The 24,453-nt window shown below is 51.1% G+C and overlaps 5 protein-coding genes across 5 annotated transcripts; 4 read left to right on the top strand and 1 right to left on the bottom strand.

Moving 5' to 3' along the window:
* Nucleotides 1-7,742: 7,742 nt before the first annotated feature.
* On the top strand, nucleotides 7,743-8,837 carry UCRPA7_1358 (putative 1-phosphatidylinositol phosphodiesterase protein; the record flags this gene model as incomplete). Its single annotated transcript, XM_007913939.1, has 1 exon — nucleotides 7,743-8,837. One exon carries the CDS (start codon nucleotides 7,743-7,745, stop codon nucleotides 8,835-8,837), a length of 1,095 nt encoding a protein of 364 aa, XP_007912130.1.
* Nucleotides 8,838-9,621: 784 nt separating this feature from the next.
* Nucleotides 9,622-11,910, top strand: UCRPA7_1357 (putative gmc oxidoreductase protein; the record flags this gene model as incomplete). The annotated part of the gene is made up of 7 exons (XM_007913938.1): nucleotides 9,622-9,805; nucleotides 9,880-9,910; nucleotides 9,962-10,226; nucleotides 10,282-10,399; nucleotides 10,453-10,643; nucleotides 10,787-11,003; nucleotides 11,195-11,910. The coding sequence occupies 7 exons, from the start codon at nucleotides 9,622-9,624 to the stop codon at nucleotides 11,908-11,910; spliced, it is 1,722 nt and encodes a 573-aa protein (XP_007912129.1).
* Nucleotides 11,911-14,531: 2,621 nt separating this feature from the next.
* UCRPA7_1356 (putative tat pathway signal sequence protein) lies at nucleotides 14,532-17,366 on the top strand (the record flags this gene model as incomplete). The annotated part of the gene is made up of 6 exons (XM_007913937.1): nucleotides 14,532-14,860; nucleotides 14,953-15,451; nucleotides 16,071-16,207; nucleotides 16,276-16,378; nucleotides 16,719-17,168; nucleotides 17,352-17,366. 6 exons carry the CDS (start codon nucleotides 14,532-14,534, stop codon nucleotides 17,364-17,366), a joined length of 1,533 nt encoding a protein of 510 aa, XP_007912128.1.
* Nucleotides 17,367-18,736: 1,370 nt separating this feature from the next.
* Nucleotides 18,737-21,106, bottom strand: UCRPA7_1355 (putative translation elongation factor g protein; the record flags this gene model as incomplete). The annotated part of the gene is made up of 2 exons (XM_007913936.1): nucleotides 18,737-20,994; nucleotides 21,070-21,106. 2 exons carry the CDS (start codon nucleotides 21,104-21,106, stop codon nucleotides 18,737-18,739), a joined length of 2,295 nt encoding a protein of 764 aa, XP_007912127.1.
* A 1,400-nt stretch (nucleotides 21,107-22,506) lies between these two features.
* On the top strand, nucleotides 22,507-23,893 carry UCRPA7_1354 (putative vacuolar protein sorting-associated protein 17 protein; the record flags this gene model as incomplete). Its single annotated transcript, XM_007913935.1, has 3 exons — nucleotides 22,507-22,561; nucleotides 22,623-22,976; nucleotides 23,040-23,893. The coding sequence occupies 3 exons, from the start codon at nucleotides 22,507-22,509 to the stop codon at nucleotides 23,891-23,893; spliced, it is 1,263 nt and encodes a 420-aa protein (XP_007912126.1).
* Nucleotides 23,894-24,453: the final 560 nt, after the last annotated feature.

The raw sequence follows: 24,453 nt of genomic DNA, 5'->3' as shown, positions 1-24,453 counted from the left end.
CCTCACTTGCTCCCTGAGCCAGCGAAGGTCCCAAATCAAACACGTGAGAAAGTCCGAGAAGAGGGATCCCTCCCCAAAGTTTTATGATACAAGTGCGTCGCTTTTCTTCTCTCGCGCGATCCCTTCTAGAAACGCCCCCCCTTCCGGTCGATCTATTTTGTCGACCATCTCCAGAACAATGTAGCGAGAATTGAACATTATGACAAGTCTGATCGCCTCCGCCCGTCGTGTGCGAGAGCAGAGGAGGCAGACTTGCATGCTGTGAGCCCTATGATGCCAGAATCAAACCCTTTCATTGTTGCCGAGGAATGCGGTCCACGTCCGTGTGTGTAGTGTCCTGAAAACAAACGCCATCCTGGTATCTCTGTAAATGCATTGTGTGTGTTGCGAAGAATCCCAAGGTCGATGAAAACGAGCAAGAAAATTCGTGTACGTCGTGAAAAAACATCTGCGACTGTCCAAAATTGCGACAGCGTTTAGATATCCGCGTCTCCGGAAAGACAATTCAATCATCGAAATCCGGATCTGGATTTGTCGCCCTCAAAACCCTAGTAGGATGGTGAACCTTCCGAGAGTAATCCTGGTCGTCGCGCAATGTATTCACGCTATCGTGGCTCTTGTTTTCGCCGTTGTACATCACTCCTGTCGTGTGGGGATCCATACGAGGGTCGATGGGTCTCAGCATTCCACTCCTCCTCCTTCCCAATTGATCGGTCTCGTAAACGCCTGGGTTTGCGGAGCCCACGGGGCCGAATATAAACTGCGGGTTGTCGCCTGATGACGGTGACTTCGGTGTCTGCGTCATTCCAGCAGAGCTGCCTCGGTGAGACGGATCATACATCGCCCCAGCTTCCTCTTGGCGTCTTCTCCTGCGACGCAGGCACCAGAAGATAATACCGCCAACGACGGCAACCGCCAGAGCCACCAACCCCACAGCCAGGCCTACAGCACCTCCGGTGCTCAAGCCGCCGCCGCCGCTTTTCGAGGATATGTTCCCTGTGCTAGGAGAACCAATGACGGCCGTCGGCGTAGCCGTGACGGTTTGAACTGTACCTCCAACAGTAACTGTCTGGACGGTGGGTTCCGGAGCTGCTGTTGTTTTTGCTGTTGTTGACGAAGTCGTCTTCTACAAAATGATGTCAGCAAGCGTCGGGTATAAAATTGTAATAAGAAAAACCCATGCAGCGCTCAATAATAACCAAACCTGGGAATCTGAGAAAGAAGATGGTCATACAGAAGAAGAAGTACTACTAGTTAAGGTTGAAGAAGAAGAAGAAGGTTCAAAAGTGACTGTGTTCTGCACAGTCTTAGTCTCAGTTTTGATTCCCTGGGTCCCAAAGCTTGTTAAAATATATGTTCCCCCCATGTCATACGAAGGGACGTTGACAACGTAGCGGGGGGAAAGAGGAGCGTGCTATCTGTGTGGGTTATCTGAAAAAGGGAAGTACTTACTGGACCAGCAGTCGTGCTTGTTGCCTCCGAACTTGAGCCAGCCGTGCCGGAAGGCGAGCTGTCCAAGGTCATATATCCAAAGGTGCCATCCCCTCCACAAACGTCATCAGGGAAGCCTGGGCATGATTCCTGGCAATTCGAGACGGATACTTGATCGTCCGAGTCGGGAACGTAGTTGGAGCACCAGCAGTATTCTGACTGCACAATGGCCAGTGCATACTCTTGCTCGTTACAAAAATCGTGGCAAAGGCCGTCAGACTGGTATATACTGTGATCTAAATAACGGATCCTGTCAGCTCCTGTTCCTTCTCCATCCTCGTTGGGAGCGAGTCCAGTACGTACTGCCAGACATAGAAGCTGTATTGATGGTCGCACAGTAATCCATATCGATCGAGGATGCTAGGGCAATTGTTCCCCAGGTGAGGGCAAGGAGGACAACGGCGGCCCGGAGGCCAGAGAACGGCTCGAGAGCCATGATTGATAGCTCTTTACAGTTAGTAGAACTGTGATATAATTAGTTTCTCTGGACTTTGGTGGACGGTGAAGTGTGTGGTTGGAATTATTGCGGGATAGCGTGCAGCAAACCAAGTTTTGGTGAATGGCAATCGAGGAGGAGCAAAGGTCAGGACGTACCGTTCCCAATTGGGGCGTAAATTGTCAGTTTAAAGATGTTGCAAGTCGTCGACTTGACAGCCCGTCGGGTCGGAACCGGGACACTTCTCAAAGGCACAATGGCAGGCCGTCGACACTGGCCATGACAATGGAGACCCAAATGCTAGCAACGAACGGCACAGAAGTGCAAGGATCGAGCCTGCACTGATCTGGAGTGGGTGCTGCAACCGACAGTCGACACGATTGAGAGATATGCCGAGCTGGTGTTCCGGTAGGACAAGAGGCCAGCAGCAAGCTGTCTCACGGCAGCAGAAGCGCAGATCGGCTGTAGAAACGAGTGTAAGTATGAACTCTATATGCCTGTGTCGTATGGTATGGTATGGTATGGTGCTGGTGCTGGAGGATGACAAGATCCAGAACCAAGAGGGAGCACCAGCTTTGTGAATGGTGGTGGTGGGTTGGTGATGGTGACGGGAGCAAAGCCGGACAGTCCAATTCACAGACAGCACCCAGGGAAGGAGGGATGGGGGAAAAGTGAGCAAATGAGGCAGGCGGGCAACCTAACAGACTTAAACGGGGCTGCCTTACCTTTTTTACCGTACTTGCTGTGACCCTGGCGTGACAAAGAGTCAGTGCCGGGAGGTGGGCCAGCTAAAAAGTTCGTGATTGTGCCTAGGGCCTGCGGGTCTCGGGTCTACAAAGGAAACACCGGCCTGGCCTGTAGTGGTGCGTGGTGGGTAGTGCGCAGTGCGTAGTGTGTGAAAAGAAGCAGCCAGCAGCAGCGCCGCCGCACTTCAGCTGCGTAGGTACGAGAATATCTCTCTCTCGTGTGGATGCACGGTGGCCAGGCTAACGAAGGTGTGTGGGGAATCGAGAACGGGAGAGCGAAGAGCCGTTCGCGAGTACGGTACCTAATAGATGGATGGATGGATAGATAGATAGAAGGAAGGAAGCGAGTGGAATGAAAAGAATAGACGACGGCAGCGTATCTTAAAACACTCAAGCCAAGTCAAGTCAGACCAGACCAGACCAGCCTGCCGCCCGCGTGAAGGTATCCACAGCAGAAAACGATAGTGATGCAGGAGATACGCAGGTGGTGCAAGGAGGAGGAGCGATAAGAGCGAACGAGCGAGGGACAGGGTACAAGCAAGAAAAGGTAAGGTAGGTAAGTCAGTCAGTCAGTCAGGAATACGGTGAAAAGAAGAAAAAACGTTAGGTATAACAGAGGGAAAGTGAAAAGGGAGGTGTGGGGAGGGAGAGGAGGTGCTTGGAAGAATAAGAAGATAGCCTTGGAAAATAGATAAATGATAGATGGATAGATAGACAGACGGATTACAATACAGTGCAAGAGAGATGGAAGAAAGGAAGACGAAAACGACAGATGCATCCACGTATCCACGTATCCACGTATGCAGCCCCCGTCCACCTGTCCTTGTCCTTGTCCTTGTCATTATCATTATCGACCAACAAAACATGGCATGGCATGGGCACTGGGCATGGTTCCTCTGTGATCCGCGCACCCGCTGTGGGTTTCCTGATTCTGCTCCAAGGAAAACGGCGGCACCATCGGCCAATTGAGACAGCCATTCTGTGATCGTCCTTCACATCATCATACAAATCCAGTCCAATTCCGTCCTGGTCTTGCAAAAGTCCACTGCAAGGCAAAACGACCGGCAAGAGAAATCAGGTCGTCGACTCTAGCTTGGCTTGCCTTGGTCGGGCCTGTCTGTCTGTCAGTGCTCTCGATTTCCAATCCCCAATGGGCAATGCTCTTGTCTGTCAGTCTGCCGCCGACTCAAAAGGCCTCACTTCACGGTCGGGCAGCTACATAGTCACGTCTTAAGAACGTTACCTTACCTATCTTCTCTGGTCCGGCACGGATAAGGGGGCCACCGCTCGCGGAGGGAAACACTGGGCATTGAGCACACACACACACACACACACGCACACACGAACACAAGCGAAGGGAACCACGACGGCGACCAGGCCAGGAGCTAGTCAGCTTGGAAGGATGCTGCTAATCTACTGTATCTTTGTTGTTTCCCCCTTCTGACTGGGGTGCCTGTCAGATCGCGGAGATGGATGCTGGAGGAGACGACGCACTGTCCAGATATTATTATTTTCCCCTAATAATTGTTCCTAGCTACATGTCGTCACCTAGTAACAGCCGAGCCAGGATCGCTAGTCAGCGGCGCGTGGGCCGTAGCGTCTACTTCTGTCCGACAGTGTGCCGTGTTAAGGATCCCATCGTTTCCTGGATTGCGCTTGGGCCAGCATTTCTGGTGCCCACAAGGCGAACAGTCGCAGAGTGACGAAATGCCTGGATGCTAACACTCGGCATGTACTGCGGTACGGCCAGCGCGACCGCACATGCCCACGGCTCGCTGGAAGATCCATGCCGGTCCGAGATTCAGGTCAAGGGCTCAAGTGTGTGTCTTAGGCCAAACCTTATGATTCGCTGTGCAGGACCCTTTGCCCTGCGAGAAAGACGTTGGATGTTATTTCCCATCTCTCCTAGCACCCTTCTGGCATGCATCCGACGGCACAGTGTCCTAGGGATTTGCCGCTCACAGAACGAGAGAGGTAGAATCAACAGAAGGGACACAAGAGAGTACTGAAGATGGATCTCAAAAGCTATTCTCTACGGGTGCTGGCCTGCACGGGCTGTCTGGCAAAAAAGGCACAGAAAAAGCGCGCGAGTCCATTGCAAAGGCGGTCGCTCGAAGCTGCCTTGGTGCGCACTTTAGCCTCTCAAGACTCCCCCGAATTGGGGTTGGTGCCTCAAGTCGTTCATCTTCAATCAATATGGTACGGCAGGGATCCTTGCTCTCCCTGCAATTTGGGCGAATTCGCGGCAGGGTTGGCCCCCCTTTGGCAACCTGGCCCGTCCATGAGTCCAGCGTTTTCGACAAGAACCAGATCGTCGATTTGCCCATCTGGACGCAAATGAAAAAGCGGCAGAACCGCTCTGCTGTTGTATGGTCTTTCGAGCAATGCCCATATTATGGCCAGCTCGTCCGGGCGGCCCTTATTTCGGCCAGATGAAGCTTTCGGCGGATGGGAGACTCACCGGATACCTTGATCCAATGTTCGCTCCAACGTCGCCGTTTGAAGGTTTATTTGTCCAAAAGGTCATCCGTTTTCAGTGGCCTGGTCTCCACCATGCCCACTGCTTAGCTGACCGCCCAGGATCTGCGGAGTGAAAGCTCCAAATCCGATGGTGAGCAGAAGCCCGAGAGATTGCCGCCCTGTCTGTCCAGCAAAAGTCCGCGGCCGGGACACATTTCAAAAACGCCTGGAAGACCATCACGAATACAAGAATGCCTGGCGATTACGACTTCACGAGCTCATCGTGCCTCTTCCACCTGACGAGAGTATACGAGTGCTTCATGGCGTGATCTCGTACTGATCTTACACAGCTGCTCACCTATTTTGCCTCAGGACCACCCTCAATCCCGAGAAAAGTCTATTTTACGGATATCGCGGCGGTTCCCACTTGTTTGGTGGCAGGGAGACACCTAGAAGAAGCCCTTGGTGTTTTCATCCCTTTTACAGTAGCTGACGTTTTGCCATCAACATGCAGTGATTACTGCAGAGCTGCATGCAGGACCCCCGCACAAGGCCCCAGAAAAAAAGGTAATGGTGGGATGCTTGTGAGGTTACCATTCTTGCGTAGGGTGTTGGGGACCTCGAATGTGATTGCTCAATGCCTCGTAATGCTCTGAGAGGCGTGTAAATGCTCAGTCAGCAGTCGACGCTCTTGAGAAGTGATCGTGACCCCAATTGTTTTGAAGTGATCAACAACCATATGCCGGCTTTGTCGAAACCTTGATCATCCATCTTCCCGTTTGCGGGCAGAAGCAGCAGCAATACTATACAACATTCTGAATTCAACAAGACTTGATCTAATTGTCCTGTTGGTGCAACCCGGAGATCTGTGAATCACATGCCGAGGGAGCATCCTCCGTGCCAATGGATGAAGCTGGTGGAAGGTGAGTCTGGAGATGGTCCTACGGCTGCATATGCACCTGAAGCCGTCTCTGCCTTAGCCTCTCCGTCGAGTCTTCCTGTACAGTCTAATTAGTCGTCGAACACCTCTAGAGTGATCGCCTACTGAACTTTGTTGTAGAAATCGCCAACCTGGCGAGCCTAGTTAGCTAATCACTACGCCACCTGTCATGCTTTCCAAGTATTGCTGAAGTGCAGCTGTCCTTGTCTCGAGCCTGTCTATTGAGTGATCGACTCAATTGATCTCTCCTTTTCATTATCGTACTCGTCAGCAGTGGCTAGCCTACGAAACCTATTCGAGATGTGGTCGATTCACTTTGGTAAACACGAAATGCTTCGCCCTCTGATACCACCACACTGGCAGCGAGGCTAATGCGGGGGTTCACACCATCCGCAAGAACTGAGATGCAAGTCGCCTCATCCTTAGCGGGCTTTGCGAACGACAAATAGAGCCGTCTCATTCTCGCCGATAATCAATACTGCTCTGGAAAGGGCTAGCTCATCTACTGTAGAGCTAGATAGACGCAATCCGCCTAAAGAAGCAGATAGTAGCAACCAAGAGCCGTGTGTCCGTTTCTTTCGTCAGCCCAAATAACCGGTTGTAGGTAGGACATCAGACAGGTCGAGGGGTGAAATCTACAAGCCGTTTGGCCACGAGGCTCTACACTACTGTGTAGGCTGGCGAAAAATAAAAATAAAAATGGGAAAGGGGAGACAAAATCAAGATAAGATGCCGTGTCGTGCCTTGAAAATGCAGACGCAACATGCAGCAACATCTCGCCCCAAGACAAAAATCAAGGTGTGACCCATGCCCTGCTGCCCGTGTTGTGCCACAGCAGATAAGCAGATCCCATGGTGGGGTAGCCGGGTTCTGGCGAAATAGATTGCTTGGACGGCGTACCTCTCAAACGGCCGAAATACTGTCGGTAACCTTGTGAAATGGCGCCGAGGGATTGTTGGAGATAGAGCACTGCAATATCGAGAGTGTCCACGGCTGGAATGTGAAGCCAGGTCTCGGGTGCAGTGGAGGCTTGACGATGAGAGACCTGCCTGCCTAGCAACGACCCGTGTTGGTGTTGGGAGAGCAACTGGGATAACAGCCGGGAGATGATCCAGAAAACAGATAGTCTGTGGTAGGCGCGGCAAGATGAATACAACGCCATGAGTATGGAGCATGGGTCCCACGATGGAGACGATGGTCAGTCAGATGACGAGTAGAGAAGCCTTGGCCACCTCCACGGGTCCGGCCTCCACCTGCGCACCCGGCACCACGGCCGGAGGTCTGACCGGTCGCCCTTCGTGCCGGAGTTTCACAGCACAAGCTCGGGCCAGGCCTCGAAAGGGGTGAATGGCGGGGGCGCCCAGGGCCCGGAGGATTCGGCACACCTGTCTGACAACCTCCATAGTCAACCAATGATTGCTCACAGCGGCACAGCGTGACGAGAACCTACCTCAAGCTTGTTGAACTTCACCATTCTGTAGTCCAACCCATCAACCTCCCAAGCGTGTTCACTCGTCAAACGACTTGGGCTAGTATATTCACTAAGGTCTGTTCGACAGGCTGATTCATGGCGGCGCCTGTCAAATGGCGTGAGGCAAATGATCTCTCAACACCAGACAAACTCACCAATGCTGCGGGTTTCACACGCCCGAAACACCCAGCCGCCATCATGGGCTTGGGACGCCGCGTCCGTCACTTCATTGCGTTCGTCCTCGTGACGCTGTCGTCCTACCTCATCTTTTTCCAGCTGCTCTCACACCTCACCCCTTCATGGCCCCATGTGTTCGCCCTCCCCCGCTACAAGGGGTACACATCGCAATACTCGTTTGATCTCGACAAGGCCAAGCACCCTACCTGGATGGCCTCTATCCCGGACTCCGCCAACCTAAGCAGCCTTTCCATCCCCGGCAGCCACGACACTTTTACGTCCAAGGTTCCACTCATTGGGTATCAGACGCAGAATTTTGACCTGCAAGACCAGCTGCGCGCCGGACTGCGGTACTTTGACGTGCGCACAAGGCTCGCGAATGACACGCTGCGTATCTACCACGGCAGCGTGGACACCGGCTGGACGTACGTCGATGTGATTCTCGCGCTGTTTGACTTCTTGGACAAGCACCCCACCGAGGCAATCGTCATGCGCCTCAAGGAGGAGGGCGTGCCGTTCGGCCACCCCACCAAGACCTTCGAACAGGCCGTCCTGCACCACTGGTGGAAGGACCCCGTGACGGCCCCCGGATGTCAAAAGCATTTCTACGAGTGGCCTCTTCTGGCCCGCGCTGGGTACAACGTCACCTCTTATGACGACCACGGTGTCGTTTTCGAGGTCCTCCCCACCCTCGGAGCCATGCGCGGCAAGATCATCATCCTACAGGAGTTTGACTCCGTAGGTGGACCGTGGGGCGTCCCCTGGAAGTCATCACACATTGAGCTCGAGGACCTGTGGATCATTGTAGACGTCGAGCATCTCGATGACAAATGGGATGCCATCACTGCCAATCTCCAGAAGGCGGCCAACAATACCCACCCTGGAGCACTGTACCTCACGCACCTGAGCGCCAGTGTCGGTGTTCTGCCCATCGAGGCGGCGGCTGGTCCGCTGAACACCACGATCGTCGGCATGAATGACCGGACGGGCAAGTATCTCGCCGAGAAGAGCAATGCAAAGGCGCTGGACGGGAAAACAGGCATCGTCATGGCGGATTTTGAGGGTGCCGGGTTGGTCGATGCTATTTTGGCGCACAATGAATGGCTTAAGAAATGATCGATCATTCATTTCATCGCACAAATATTTGAAATTGTAGTTTTAGAGGCATCAGCGAGGCATCTAAAATTGGTGTAGCATAATTGGGAAACAACAGCATGGACAATCATGGGGTTAAAATACTTTAATATGCATTGTAACATTCTAACATATCTCAATCGTTAGCTAGATGCTGTATAATACAATTATTCATGTCCACAGGAGAACAATGTTTATCAATTCAAGATATTTACTCTATGTTCTAGATAGCATGAGGATGGAAGTGTCAAGCCGCGATATGTGCACACAATTTCTATAATGTCAGCTACTGCTTAAGATGGGTTAGATCGAGAACCACAGATAGAATTAGAATAAAAGAGAGAGGCTGTTGCAAAGTAATTTACACTTGATAAGCCCATGGAACGAACAATGGCTATTGTCCTTGACGGCGGTGTTGCAAACACAATACATCTATTGTCAAAGCAGGGGTGGCGAGATATTGCAAACGAGCAGTTTCGGACGAAAAGTTTGGAAGTGTCCGAATTATTTCTAGCTAGTTTTGACATTGGGGTGACGAAAACAAGGCGCGAATCTGACTCAATGTCAGTTTGAGGTTGCGATTCTGTTTGTTTATATTCCGCCAGCTCATATTCTTCTCCTACGACGACACCCAACATCAACATCGCTCTTTGTCCGCCAAGCTGTCTACGTCAGGCTTTTATATATTTCTGGAGCCGATTTGCGAACTTCTAACTTTGTCTTTCGAATTTCTCTCACCCTGTTATCGACATTCAGTAAACCCACAATGCGCTCGTCATTGATGCAGAATCTTGTGCTGGTCCTCGCAGCGTTTGTGCTTCTTGCACCGGGTCTGCATGTGTCTCCAGAGGACCTCAACACCCAGCTTCTGTCGGAATATGACTACATCGTAGTCGGCGCTGGACCTGCTGGTCTTGTCGTTGCTTCCAGACTTTCGGAAGACCCCAAAGGTACGCAATGTTGACTACCTGTTGATTGCCCCCTTCCTGAAGCCGCTCGTTTGAAATCTGACCAATTTGTGCAGTGACAGTGCTTGTTCTTGAAGCCGGACCACTGTAAGCTCCCATTATTAGAAATCACGGATCACGTTGTAATCCCAGGGACAGGGACAAGGATGAAAGCATCGTCACCATACCAGACAAGATTGGCCAAGATCTGGGAACAATCTACGATGCGAATTTCTCGACGACACCACAGCAGTTCCTCAACAATAGAACCAGACAGTTCAATCAGGGAAGAGCCGTTAGAGGCGGCACAATACTGAATGGCATGGTCTGGACCAGAGGTCCTGCTGCAGATTACGATGCCTGGGACACTCTCAATCCTGGCGGCGGATGGGGCTGGCACGATCTTCTGCCGTACTTCCAGAAGGTTCGCAATAGTATCGCAGATCAAGACGATAATATACTGACCAATAAACTGTTAGAGCGAGACATTTACCTCGATGGAGAGCGATGAGTTCTCTATCCGCCCTGATGATGACTTCCACGGCACCATGGGACCAGTGGAAGTCGGCTATCCTCGATACATCTACAATCAATCAGGTGCGTCAAGATCGAGGTCACCATAGTGGGTTGGGTTTGCTAACACAGAAAAGGCAACTTTCTACGTGGAATGAAAGAGATGGGAGTGCCCATTCTCACCGAGGCTAACAATGGTACCGGCACTGGCGCCATGATCTCACCATCGTGTACTTCCTCAACCAACCAGTCACGTTCTGATGCCCGAACGGCGTATTTCGACACGGCCATTGATCGAAACAACCTTCATGTCGCCTCAGAACAGACCGTGAGTCTCGTTCTACTGGAAAGCTCTCAGCGAACTCTACCGATACATACAAATGCGCCGTTCCACAGCCTCGTGCGGGCGCGAGGAGTAGAGGTGATTGCTCTAATATTCCTTCTACTTTCTTACTGGCTAACTCTCCAAAGTTCATTTCTACTTCCTATAATCACACGAGACGGAATGTTACGTGCACTCGAGAGGTCATCCTGGCAGGAGGTGCGATCCTTTCACCGACTCTGCTTCAGCTCTCAGGGGTCGGACCGTCATCAGTCTTGGAGGAACTGAATGTCACCGTCCAGATTGATCTTCCCGGTGTCGGTGCCAATTTCCAAGACCACGGGATGGTCAACGCCATATATCGATGTTAGTTCCTGTGTCAAACCCCTGTGTGAGGCACCCTTTGCTGGAGATACTCACAAATATGTAGACAGAAACTCGTCTGTCATAACAGCGGAAAGCTTTCAGGGGGACTCAGCACGTCAGCAATACTACACAAATCACTCAGGCAAGCAATGTAACCATTCTTCTAAGATGTCATCTCTGACTCGTTAAAGGTCCATGGACGGCACCACTCATCAGCGCAACGGGATTTCCGTCGCTCCGCCACCTGTCGGTTGACTGGGCAAACCTCCTTGCGGCAACCTCAGCAGACTCAGATGGATTTGACACGCATCTACCAACTGACACCCATCCCTCTGTGCGAAGTGGCTATGTCATCCAGCGAAAAGCCCAGCTTCGTCTCCTCCGCGACCCGCTTCAGACCGCTGCCGAGATCATGGCAGACTCCAAGGGCACACTGACTGTCGCAATGCAGAGACCCCTATCTCGCGGCACCGTCCGGCCCGCAGCCTCCGGATCAGCTCTCGATAGCCCTCAGATTGACCCCCGATACTGTTCCGAGCCCTTCGACTGCGAAGTGCTGGTGCGGGCGTTGCTCTTTACTTGTGCCTTGGTACGGACCGACGCCATGAAACCCCTGGGCGCGGTCCCCCAAGATCCCTTCTCGTGCCCCGAAGGGCCATTGAGTTCGACCAATCTGACCGCCGAATACGAGAGCCTGCTAGACCTGGTACGATCTCGCCTTCATACTGAGTTCCACCCCAGCGGCACGACGGCGATGATGCCCCTAGAGCTGGGAGGTGTGGTCGACCCAACTTTGCGAGTGTATGGTACAGAGAACTTGCGTGTTGTGGATGCTGGAGTCATGCCTCTGATTGTGGGTGCACATCTGCAGGCGGCTGTGTATGCTGTCGCCGAGAAGGTAAGTTGAAAAGTTGACGCACATCACTGGTTTACTTGTCGTTTCTTTGTGTCTGATGGCTAACAATGTTCTATGATAGGCTGCGGATCTGATCAAAGCAGATATGAGCCAGCATGACAGCAATGCTCAAAATAGTGGCCCCCATCATCCTTCAGTGACCAAGTTTGGCGCACATCGTCCTGGTAGATGGTCGCACAGGGGCCCATGAATCGGCGATGTGTTATATTCTTAGGAGGCTGAGGTGGCTCCTACATGTCGGCACTACTGAGGGATTTGAGTTCGTACTTGAATGAGGCATGATGAGGCGTTCTGGCATGATACCACTTGTTGTTTCTCTTTTTGTGAGTTAGACAAACTAGACGTAGAGAATTAGGCCTCCTGCTAGAGGTATAATATACGCATCAGTTGTGCCAAGACAGAAAATCGTCACAGAAGCAGGATCAAGTCGGGCTTTTCAGGGCTCGTCTTTACTAAAGTGTTGCCCAAGTGTTGATTTAACTTGACACAAAGGGGCTGCGTCTCGTTCATATTTGAGCCTCGATCTTTGCCATTTTCTCGTCCATCTTTCTCATCATCTCTTCTTCATCGTCAGCGTGGCGGCCATTTCCCACATGTAACCCTCTTGCTTGCATCTCCTTCTCAACCATCTTCCTGGTTATCATTCCTTCGAGAAGTTGTGGTGAATCCTCTCTTTGCTTATTTGCCCACGACTCCACGCTCCGCATTCCAACTACCAAGAACCCCAGCTCTTCGCGATCCACGTCGAAGACATCCCACCACTCGCTCTCAGGCATCTTCGCGCCAACATCCTTCGCGGCATTATATATTGCTGCCACGGCTAGAGCATTGGGTTGATGCGTTAAATATAACATCTGTGGAGATAGTAGCGCCGTGTTGAGGTGTTCTATCGTGCGCTTCGAAATCCCTGTCTTGCTCTGACCTAGGAAGTCCAGTGCTTGTAGATAGGTGACTGCAAGGGGGTGTGGGAGGGAGACATGCGTGTCAAACCCAAGAGAATATAATATGCGCGCCTCAAGCGCAAGGATTTGTGTATGGAATGAGTGATACTCGGATTCGCTCAAGTAGTAGGAGGAAGGATCGTTGGGCGGTGGTTGAGACCCTTTCGGTCGTAGAAAGACTGAGCTAGGCGACAGGAGGTACGCATAGACATTTGAGACATCCCGAGGGGAGCGTGGATAGGGTCCTAGTTTGGCCACGAGGTATATACAAGCTGCGGAGACATCCTGGATAGCTGTTAGTCAAGCTGCATGTAGACCTCGCATTCGGAATCCAGACTCACGGCGAACTCATGTGACATGAGACTATCAACAAGCCAGTATCGAGCCAATACAATGTTGGCTTGCGCAGTGACTGACTGCGGCAGCTGCAGAAGTATGCCAGCTGCTTGTGTCAGGCATTGGGTGGTGTAGAAGATGATATCTTGTAGATCGGTCGGAAGGGCGCTGAAGGAGCTCCGTTGGTAGAGCTGTTCGGCGGTCGCCAGGGAATTGGTCATGTGTGCCATGATTGTACAGACGGATAAAACATTCTTTAGAGCAACTGGAAATGTTCTGGTTCTTGACCTTGCGGTCATTTGATCAGAGCAAAATTAAGCTGGGTTTGCTGCTTGGTATCAAGGAGTAGGTTGAGGCTACGAAAATCGCGGGGCTTGCTTGATGCTAGGCATGTCAAAGTTAGCGTGTGGGATCGTGTACGCAAATGGTGGGGAAGCGTAAGAGCCTCTCCTAGGCTAGGCGATTGGATGTCACTTAACGACTTGAAGCCTCAGTATCTATGTAGGGACTTAAGCATAAGTCGTAACATCTAATACCCGAAAACTGCCTCACGTTGTTTACCAAATTCAAAGTTGAATGAATATTATAAACACCTTGTTCGTCAATTGGTTGTCCTTGATGTAATCACCATACTAGCATAAGTGACACTTGAAATCCTCAGCTTGAATAGCGGTCTTGAAGTCGTCAATCGTCACTACGTACTTCTAGAAAGTACCTGAGGTAGGATGATGTAAATCTCGAGTCCTTGCCTTATCTAGACTTACCTAATATTCTAGCAACAAGATGCTATTTTGCTCAAGTTGGGCCTCCATCAAATGTTCATGTGAATGGCTCTAACGAGATGTCTCGAACTCGTGTGGTGGTAAATAGGTCCCAAGGGTCGCCAAATCTAAGTCAACAAAGGCAATCAATTCAGTGATTGCAGAACGAGAGACCATTTCAGGCAACATACATTGGATGAAACAAAACGTGAGCTGCCACGCGCATTCATGACCCTCCTCGCGATAGATTTAAATAAACAACATCCCGTCAAACCGTGCCTCCTCAACTTCCTTTCTTGACACATCACTGCCCGCTTAGGAAGAGTTCCCTTATCGAGCAAATAACTTTCTGCGCATTCTTTACTGTGCTCTATCCGCCTTGCCCTCTCTTCTCTTATCCACTCTCCTCCTAGATGAGGCTCGACCTCATCGCAAGCCCGCAATAACTTGCTCTCCTATTCCAGCACGGCATTTCTGGCAAGCCCATCTCGCCGTTCCGAAATTACAGGGTACCGTCCACAGACAAGAAGGCCACTGGCTGATAGGGCTTAAGCACATCCTCTTGGAGGAAAACATGGATCTTAACCGCGCTACTCGCGCAGCTCCTGCGCATTCCAAGTCTGCCCCTGATCCCCATGGCATTTCTTACCTCCAGAAGCTGGCCGTCTTGGAAGACCCTGATTTCCTTGAGCGCTGTGTTGAGGTTGGCATGGAACTGCTTGCACAAGTGAAGGCTGGACTCGAGGAGCCTCTCCCAGCTGGCGATACCAGCGCCCCCGAGTGGTTGCGAAAGATTGAGAGATGCCAGCAGGAGTACCAAGCCCCTCGGACCATCATCGGTGTTGTTGGAAACACGGGAGCTGGAAAGAGCTCAGTCATAAATGCAGTGCTTGACGAGGAGAGGTATGTTGATGTCAGAGCTTCTCCCGCTCCGATCGCCCAAGAATATAATAGCGTATCAGGAATACATCCCATAATCTGACTCTAATATTTAGGCTGCTGCCCACAAGCGGGCTCAGAGCTTGCACCGCCTGCGCTACCGAGATCTCATATAACTCCTCAGACGATCCGAACCAGCTATATCGCGCAGAGATCGAGTTCATATCCGCTGAAGACTGGCTCAATGAACTGCGGGACCTTCTTGCCGATCTCAAGGACGGTAACAGGATTTCGGCGCACTGTAACGACCCTGAGACCGCTGCTGGGATTGCTTACGCAAAGATCAAGGCTGTCTATCATGACATGACAAAGGCACAGCTTTCTGCGACGACTCCAGAAGAGCTTGCAGGTGATCCGCGTGTTAGTGGTGTCTTGGACTACGTGAAGCATCTCAACGAGGGTTCTTCTAAGGCTCTATATCGAAACCTTCAGTACTATGTGGACAGCAAAGAGAAGGATGATGAACCTCGGATGGAGTACTGGCCATTGGTCAAGGTCGTTCGCATTTACACCAAGGCGCAAGCTCTCAAGACAGGCGCTGTTTTAGTGGATTTGGTAAGTCTTCTCGTCATCTGTACCGAGGTCTACCTCTCTGATAATTGATGCAGCCTGGCGTGCAAGACAATAATTCAGCTCGAGCTGCGGTTGCTTCAAACCATCTGAGGCAATGCACGGCTCTTTGGATTGTCACTCCTATCATCAGAGCCGTTGATGATAAGACGGCTCAAACCCTTCTTGACAAGTCTATTAAGCGTCAATTGCAGTTCGAGGGCCTTTATTCGGATGTGACATTCATCTGCTCAAAGACGGATGAGATGTCCATTACCGAAGTCGAAGCCAGTCTTGGCTTGACGGCGAGGAATGCGAAGATACGTGAGCACATAGCTGCTCTGGATGCGAAGATCGCGTCTTCTAGATTTGATATTGATCGCTTGAGAGAAGAGAAAGACACGATTCAACAGCAATCAGACGCTCTAGATAAAGAGAGAGACAGGCTGGATGAGCGTCGCGAACTCGTATCCGCACAGTCTGCGCCATCAATGCTAGGGGACAGTCGCAAGAGGCATCGCTCAGCGTCAGTGGAATAGAATACCATCGACGCAGAGCTCACTACTCTCAAAGCCCAGAAGCAAAAATAATCGCTAACAGACAAGGACTCGATAATAACATTAAGGACCTTCACGCGGATATAAAGCAACTGACGGCAGAAATCAAGGAGTCGAATTTTGATATCAAGGCAGCTTGCTTGAAAGGCAGGAATGAATACTCGAGAGCAGAAGTCAAGCGGTTGTTCGCTGCCTGTATTAGACAGTATGTTGAATGACCCTCCGACGGAAAGCTTGATGAGCAAGGTCATTGAATGCTAACATCTTGAGCAGGCAAGATGAAGATACGGCTGCGAGAGGTAATGGATTTCATCTCAACCCCAATGAGCCCCCTCGAGACTACGGCGAGATTGAATTGGCTTTACCTGTTTTCTGCGTCAGTAGCAAGGCGTACCAAACGCTCTGTGGAAGAATGCCAGAGGACGGGTTTGAGACCACCGGATTTGATATCGGCATAACAGAGATTCGCCGCCTTCAACTCCATGCTATAAAGCTGACAGAGGCTCGGAGAGTGATATCTTGCCGACGATTTATCAACTATCTTATTGGTCTGTTGACGAATATGAAATTTTGGACTCGATGCGATGATCAACGACCAGGTGTGAATGGTCACGACGAGCAAGAACAAAGCGCTCAACTTCAAAGAGACCTGGGCGAGCTGGGAACGGTTAGTAAATCCCGTGAATTCTTGTCTACCAATGGCTAACCAGACATAGACCCTGTACAGCGCTGCGGACATCTGCGTCAAGAGCATGAAGGATTCTTTGAAAGAAGATATCTTCAACCTTTATGAGAGAGCCGTAGCTTCGGCTGCCGAGAAATCCCTGCAGACGGTCGCGACATGGGCAGATTTGCAATATCATACCTATAAGGCGATCTGCCGCCACGATGGTCGCTACAGAAACTCCAGAGCATCACACAACTTCAACTTTGACCTTGCGGAGCCTATCTACAATTACATTGGTACGGGATGGGAGAAGGCATTTCGGGCTAGCTTGCCCGCATCATTCGCGCGCTTCATGAACACCGCTGAAATGGCCATCACCCAATTTCATGAGCACACGGTTGAGATCTCTCGCATCCGCATGAGCAATCCCGATGATTTCGCATTCCTTCAGCAACGTCTTGAAACCTCTCTCGAGGAGCTCAGGTTCAGCTTCGAGGAGGTGCGAGAAAAATGCGCCAAAACTCAGCGAAAATCGTGCAGAGAATTCGAGCCCGTGATCAAAACAGCTATGATGCGCGCGTATATGCTCTGCGAATTGGAGAGTGGTAGGGCCATTTTTCTTTTATGAGAACTACCCATTTCGTATTAGATATGTCAGCTATACTAACTATACCACTTCCAGGTCCTGGCGCGTTAGGCCGGATGAATGATGAAATGGAGAAGCATGTCCGAAGAAACCGTCATGTAATGTTTCGACAAGCAACCGATACAGTCAGAAATCGGTTGAACGACATGTGTACGTGGGTGGAGGATATGTTGAGAAGGACGATTAGCGAGCGGCTCTCGACATTTAACGAGGACTACCGTCGTGTTCTCATCCCCAGCATTGCAGCGGCACGCGCCTTGAGGAGCCCTGCAGAGCGTGCCCTTCGACGCAAGATGGAACCACTGTTGACCAACGCCGACAGAATGTTTAAGGAGTTGTCCGCTTCGGGAATGCTCAGTGAAGAGGATTTAGGGTTGGATGTGGACGGTGATTCCGATATGCTTGAGCTCTGATTTGGAGCTCATAGATTGTAATCCTTCGGTGGCTACCTCTTCACAGGCAGACTTGTATGTGGAGCAGTTGTTGCACATGAGAAATAGCTGTCAATCCCCAAGGAGTAGCTTATAATTAGTAGCTGTCGCAGAGGTAGTAGTTGCCGTCTACACCTTCACACTCATGTAGTAGCTATCGTTGCTTACCTCCGTACCCAGGTAGTTTGCCAAAGCCTATTTAGTAGTGTTAGACAACAACAACCTTCACCGCAAAAGGCGGCTCAGAGATTCCCCGCGAGGATCGTTTGACTTCCCCAGAACACCTGTGATCCCCCACCGAATGCACCCCACGCGGCAGAGCCCGCCTACAGGTCTCAGGCCCTTTTTTGTCGTCAATGCGAAACATGCGAGCGTTCATCCCATGTCGTGGGGGTCAGGGACCTGTCGAGAAAGACGATGACATGATGTTCTCGAACAACAAAGCACGGATCGGCAACTGGGCGGCCCGGCGGGTGTTTTGGCCCGCGCGGGCTCAGGTGTAGCCTACGCAGTGCCATTGGTGGCAATTTTGAATGTCAAGTCGTAACCTTTCAGACCGAGCGTTGAAGATATGCATAGTGATGGCCCGTGTAGTCCGCTTTGGCGATAATGCAAGTGCAGGGAAGAGCTGACTCCGCACCGGAAGTAGCAGGAAAGGGGTTTAGGCATGTACAGGGGTCAAGTGATAAGGCGTTGCTGCTATGCAGGTGTTCACCTCATGCTCTACTCGCTGAGTATGATTTCTGTATGCTTGCTCTAGGCTGAGCTGGGCAAGTTTCAATGAACATCAGCTGGAGTCAAAAGTTGAGCTCGATCACGACATCTCATACGCGAGGTGATGGGGCGGGGATACTCGTTACAATTACATATTGTACATATTGTAGATACTAGTACACTAGAGACGTCTGTATGTATGTTGATCTCTAATTTAACATACTCTCAGCTGACTGCCTACGCCGCTCAAGATGGAAATGATCTTGGCGCATCGCTTCACAGAGCCTTCTCTCTTGGACCTGTGACTTTCTCAAACGTGTCGAGGTCCATAGATAGCGAATGACGGCCGGCAGTCTTGCCCCTAAGATGGGAATCGTATTCGAGCATCTCCTTCAGGGGTACCCTAGCGACAAGCTCGAGCATCCTCGTGATACCCTTCTTCGGGTCACGCAGGGATGCAATGGACTCATATGGGTCTGGAGGGCTGTATACCTGCGAGAGGTCTACTGGACTCTCGGTTGAAACGGCATTGTTGAGGTCGTTGATCTCTAGAACGTGTCCTCCACGGCCGGAGGAGAGGTCATGTTGTACAACGCCAGCGACTTCCTCTGGGCACTGGATGCGGACTTTCATGACAGGTTCCAGAATTCCAATCTGCTTCTTACTGTATGCATCTCGGAGAGCGTTTCGTACTGCATGATACGCAGCGTTGACGAAATGACTTCCTGGTGTTGGACCAAAAAAGTCAGTCTCTGGATCGAAGGTGATTGTTACATGGCATCCCTGGACAGGCGATCCGCGACGGGGGCCTCTGTATAGAGCCGAGATGGCACCATTCTGAAGTTGTTGGCGGACCATCTCTGGATCAAATTGCAGCCCAGACGTATCCCTTGGAAGTGGGATCTGCACATGTATGATGTTGCCGTCTCGCTCCACGCTTGACTCCAGTATCGTTTCTTGGTGATGCTCCTCTAAAGGCTCTAACGTTGCTTTGCACGCGGCTTTACCCGTCTTGCCGGCCACTGCTTTGTCGTACGTGAAGCTCTGAGGAGGGACTGGTGCGGTGAGACACTCTTTGTAATCAACTTCAATCTCTCCGAAAGTGGCCTCGATCTTATAATTTTTTTTTAGGTTGTCGATAGCAATGTCAAGATGTAGCTTTCCCATGCCAGAAAGAATGAACTGGTCAGCGGCTTCATCCTTATTCCACCGAAGACTTGGATCCTCTCGCGACGCACTTTCTAAAGCTTTCTCTAAAGTTTGTTGTGCTGTGATGGAAAATGGCTCGATTGCAATGAAGGCAACGGCTGGTGGAATTTGCACCGGCCGGATCTGTATGCTCTTCAAAGCAGCATCAGCCGTCTTCTGCCCGGGGAAAGCTATCAATGTATCTCCTGTCCGGGCTGTTTTAAGACCGGTAATTGCCCCGATGCTCCCAGTTGTAAGATGTGGAATTTCTTGTGTCAGATTGGCAGAGATCTGTAGCATGTTGTGAGATTTTTCTGACAGATGGACATTTGAGTTCCATGTCGCGGAATTTCTGTTCAGTGTTCCGTGATATACCCGGACAAAGCTCAGCATGCCACGCTGGGGATCGTTGAAGACTTTGAAGACGGAGGCAACAGCTGCAACTGGAGACTGGTGGGCGAATTTGCTGCCTTTTTGCTTTGATTTGGCGCCCTCTTGCACGAGGAATTCTTTGAGGTAATGAGTTGCTGGTCCCACACGGATCTCAAGGTCTGGTCTGTCATCGGGATTTGGCAAGTAATCGACCACGGCATCAAGAAGTGGCTCGACACCAATGTTTCTGAGAGAGGCACCTGCAAATACCGGAACAACAGTGCCTTCACCATCCATAATAACCCGCCGTATGCTCTTTTTTATAGATTCTGATGAAACATCTGCGCCGGTTTCCGCGAACTCCAACGTAAGTTCGTCATCTTCATCGCAAAGCCTTTCCACGAGCTTTTCTCGTGCGAGATTGATTTCAGTGAGAAGATTTGGGTTGTCCGTTTTGAGCATAGCCTCGAGAAGTGTATAGGGATATGTCTTGCGTGAATCGGCGGTCGTCCATTTGTAACCAACGCGCTTGATCACATCTATAACGCCAACAAACTCGTCCTTCTCCCACCAGGGAATTTGACATATGACAGGGAATGCATTCAATCGAGATGCAATGTCCAACACCGATTTTTTAAATGAGGCGCCAACACGATCGAGCTTGTTGACGAAAATAATTCTTGGAATCTTAAACTGCTGGGCCGATGTCCAGACTCTCTCGGTATGCGCTTCGACGCCTTTTACAGAGTCGATGATGCACACTGCGCCGTCAAGAACAGGTAAACACCGGTCTACCTCGAAACGGAAGTCCTGATGACCGGGAGTATCGATGAGATTGATAGTCTTGGACTCTACACCTGGTGGGCATGTCTCTTTTGGTGGCCAATTGAAAGATATTGCAGCAGACTGGATTGTGATGCCTCTCTCCCGCTCCAAGGGGAGAAAGTCGGTAATAGTATCTCCATTATCAACATCTATAAAGTGAGAATTTAGTATTTTCTCAGAAGAATTTGCAGGCTTGGAAGTTGTAAAGCCTTGATGGGACATACTGCCTAATCGCCTTGTCACGCCACTGTAATAGAGCATTCGCTCCGTCGTTGTAGTTTTGCCCTTTTACAGCGTTAGTACGAGTGACGAATGATGGCAGAACATCTGAGAGTCATCATACTGCATCCACGTGCGCAATGATACCTATATTGCGTATATCATCGGGCTTAGCATCATGATGAGGCTGATGAGTGCTGGTATACAACCGTCGAAGCTCATGCTGAGAACGCCGTGCGCTATGAGATATCAGCACCTGGCCGACGCAGCCAGCCCAAGCTCGTTGCCCATAACGGCATCGTGCCAATGATGCCAGTATGAGCATTCCCAAGAACTACAGTACTTGAACACTGAGTAATTTGAAGCTCAATAGCATCCTCACAGCGTTTTTCTAAACCGTGATTCGCCGTACTGCAGCTTGAAAACGATTCTGATGAAACCTGTTGTGAGTTAAGAACATGATTCTTCACAGGGTCTACACTCGGCCAATCAACCCCAGAAATTGAAGTGGCTTGCGTGTGGCTTGACCCTGACGGCCCCACTTTACGATGTCTGCCGTTGGTAGGACCTTCAGCAAGGCAGCCACCAATGGTTCGTTACTGCGGAGCATGCGAATCACCCACTTACCTACCGCTTGCTTCTCATAGCACCACCGCCTACTGCATCGTCAGCTCCCACGCGCGCATCGAGATACTCAAGGTTCAAGAGCACGGCATCAGGCCTTTCCTCTTTCAGACCACACTCAAGCACTTCTCCTCTATCATGGCCGCAGCGGCCGATCGCACTTAAGAGACAGACACCGCCCCACGCCAATTGCCGAGCTATCCTGCTGCAACGTCATTGCATTCGAGCTCCCGGCCACGACCTAATACAGCTTCAATGGATTACAGCGCGTCTATCAACGACGCAGACCATCCCGCGGGAGCCTCTCCGTGGGGCTCCTCTCCCGGTTCATCTCCTCAGCATCACCGAACTACATTCAGCGGTGCCAACGCCGAACCCCCGTTATCCCCTCCCCGCTTCGGATCACAAAACTCAAACAATGGCTTGACCCACGATTATGACGAGGGAGGGTTCGGTGCCAGTGATGGAGAGTACCGACGGCCTGATACAGCAAGCACAGTATCTGGAACAGAAACACATGTAGACGAGTCAGCTTCCGAGGCCACTCACGGAATTCCATCTGGGAGTGACCAACAACAACCATTTGGTGCTGGGGAGCGCAATGAGAATGTGCCTCCCTCTCAGTCACAAGGCGCTTCCAGAGTCTCTGGTGAGACTCTCAAGCCAGGTCAAGAGCCGCCCCAAAGCCGGAAACCCGCCCAGCCTCTTTTCAAGCTCCAAGCCAAGATAACTGGCCTCGAGCGCACAGGGCGTAAAGACCCCATATTACGATTCGACGTTCATGTAAAGACTCCAACCTGTTTATCTTGGCTACCCAGATGCTGACCGAATTAGACAAACCTTCCGAAGTTCAGGACTACGCAGTATCGAGATGTCAGACGTCTTCACTCGGAATTTGTAAAGCTTGCAGAGCACTTGATTTCCGCCAATCCAGATGCTCTTGTCCCCGCAGTCCCTCCGGCTCTGACTGCCGCCGGCGCAGGAACAGATGAGGACGAGGCAAAGGTCAAGGCACTGATGCAGCGTTGGTTCAATTACGTCTGTAGCAATGAGGTGTTAATGAGAGACGACGAGATGGTGCTCTTTGTAGAGAGCGATTTCGGCTACAGTCCGATGGTCAAGAAGAAGCAGCCTGCGACAGGTGTTCGACGAAAGATACTGAAGCAATTTGCTCCTCCACCGGATGATACTCCTGAGCTACAAGAAGCTCGCCCTGTTGTCAAACTATTCTATCTAGGTACCATGGACGCTGGACACAAAGTTGACAAACTGGTGAAGACCAGGCGAGGTAAGCTAATAGACAAGGGATGCTGTCGATTAAGGCTTCCGGTCATTTGCTGACGTGCCGCAGGATTGGGTCTTGCAGAAGCTGATTTTGGCGTCAAGCTCGGAGGCATGAATGTTCAAGAGCCACACCAAGGGCTCGCTAATGCTTACCGGAAGCTCGGAAAAGTGGTGCAGACTGTTGGAGACTGCCATGCTGCCCAAGCTACTGCAGAGGCAGCAACCATTGGCGATCCTTTCCAATATCATTCGTCGGATGCATTCATCGTCAAGGAGACCCTTACCAATCGACAGATACTGACTCGCGACTTCTTACAAGCCCAAGAAAACACCAGGAGCAAACTAAATGCTGCTGATCGCCTTAAAGCCAGCTCTAATGTTCGCCGAGAGAAGGTAGACGAGGCTATTGCAGCTTTGGATGAAGCAAAGCAGAACGAATCTTACCTATTCCAGACAACCACAAGAGTTACACAGAACCTTGTCCAAGAGCGGCGCAAGTGGTTTGCGAGGACGGCAGCGGACCTGCGCACGAGCATCAGGGAGTATGTACTCCGAGAAATCGAGGCTGAAAGGCGGACCCTGGCTCTCTTAGAAAGCGTCCGCCCCGATGTTCGAGCCATCGATGCATCCGGCGGCCTTAGCCGACTTGGTCGTGAGTCTCATCCGGTAGCACGGCGTACCAGTCTCGCTGCTAGCCAAGGTCCCAAAGGTGATTCTTGGAGCGGTGTACCTCGACGCACGGATGCGCTCAATCGCAGCGTCTCTGGTAGTTTTGTATCAAATGTTGCGGAGGAAGCAGAAAGAGAGGAGGATAGCAACCGGGCTCCCACCAGTGGCCTACCAGGAGTCAGCGAGGAGGATGACGAAGACCGCATCGATGCCCGAAATGCGGCCAGCCGATTGGCTACAAGCACGTTTTGAGCTTTGACAGGCGGTTGGCCGTGGCAAGGTGAAGAACGGCATGTTTCTCGGTAGACTTCCCCGTTCAATGTCGTAATGTTGTATTTATGTATGAGATCCAACGCCGGTGTCCCGTCTTTCGTATCCATCTTCAGACCTGACCTGGGAAACGTCCAACCATCGGGCTAAGGGCACCCAATTGGGAGACTGAACCGATTATATTGGACGGCAGGAACTGCACCCAAAAACATCTGCACAACCATTTCTCGTTCTACCTACCATGAAAAGACATGCAATATCTCATCCCAGCTTCTGCAGGCGAAGCTGCACCTAGACCTTGTACACACCATCCTTACCTACTCATCTGCATAATAGACTTACACCGCCAGTCATCGCCTGGAAACCACGGGCAGAATGGTGTGGTGGATTTCAACCAAGCTGCGGGTCGGCTGCATCGCAGGTCTCGCCTCAGTTGCGGACCAGTTGTGTGGTGCGCCTAGTCCTCTACTTCATCCTGAGTAACTTGACGGTACCGTTTTGCCTACCATTTCCAGTACATCATAGAGTTACTTTAGTTGCCT

This window comes from Phaeoacremonium minimum (assembly GCF_000392275.1).
Source record: "Phaeoacremonium minimum UCRPA7 unplaced genomic scaffold PA7_03_scaffold_84, whole genome shotgun sequence".
Taxonomy (NCBI): Eukaryota; Fungi; Ascomycota; class Sordariomycetes; order Togniniales; family Togniniaceae; genus Phaeoacremonium; species Phaeoacremonium minimum.
This window is presented reverse-complemented; position numbering and strand designations above follow the sequence as displayed.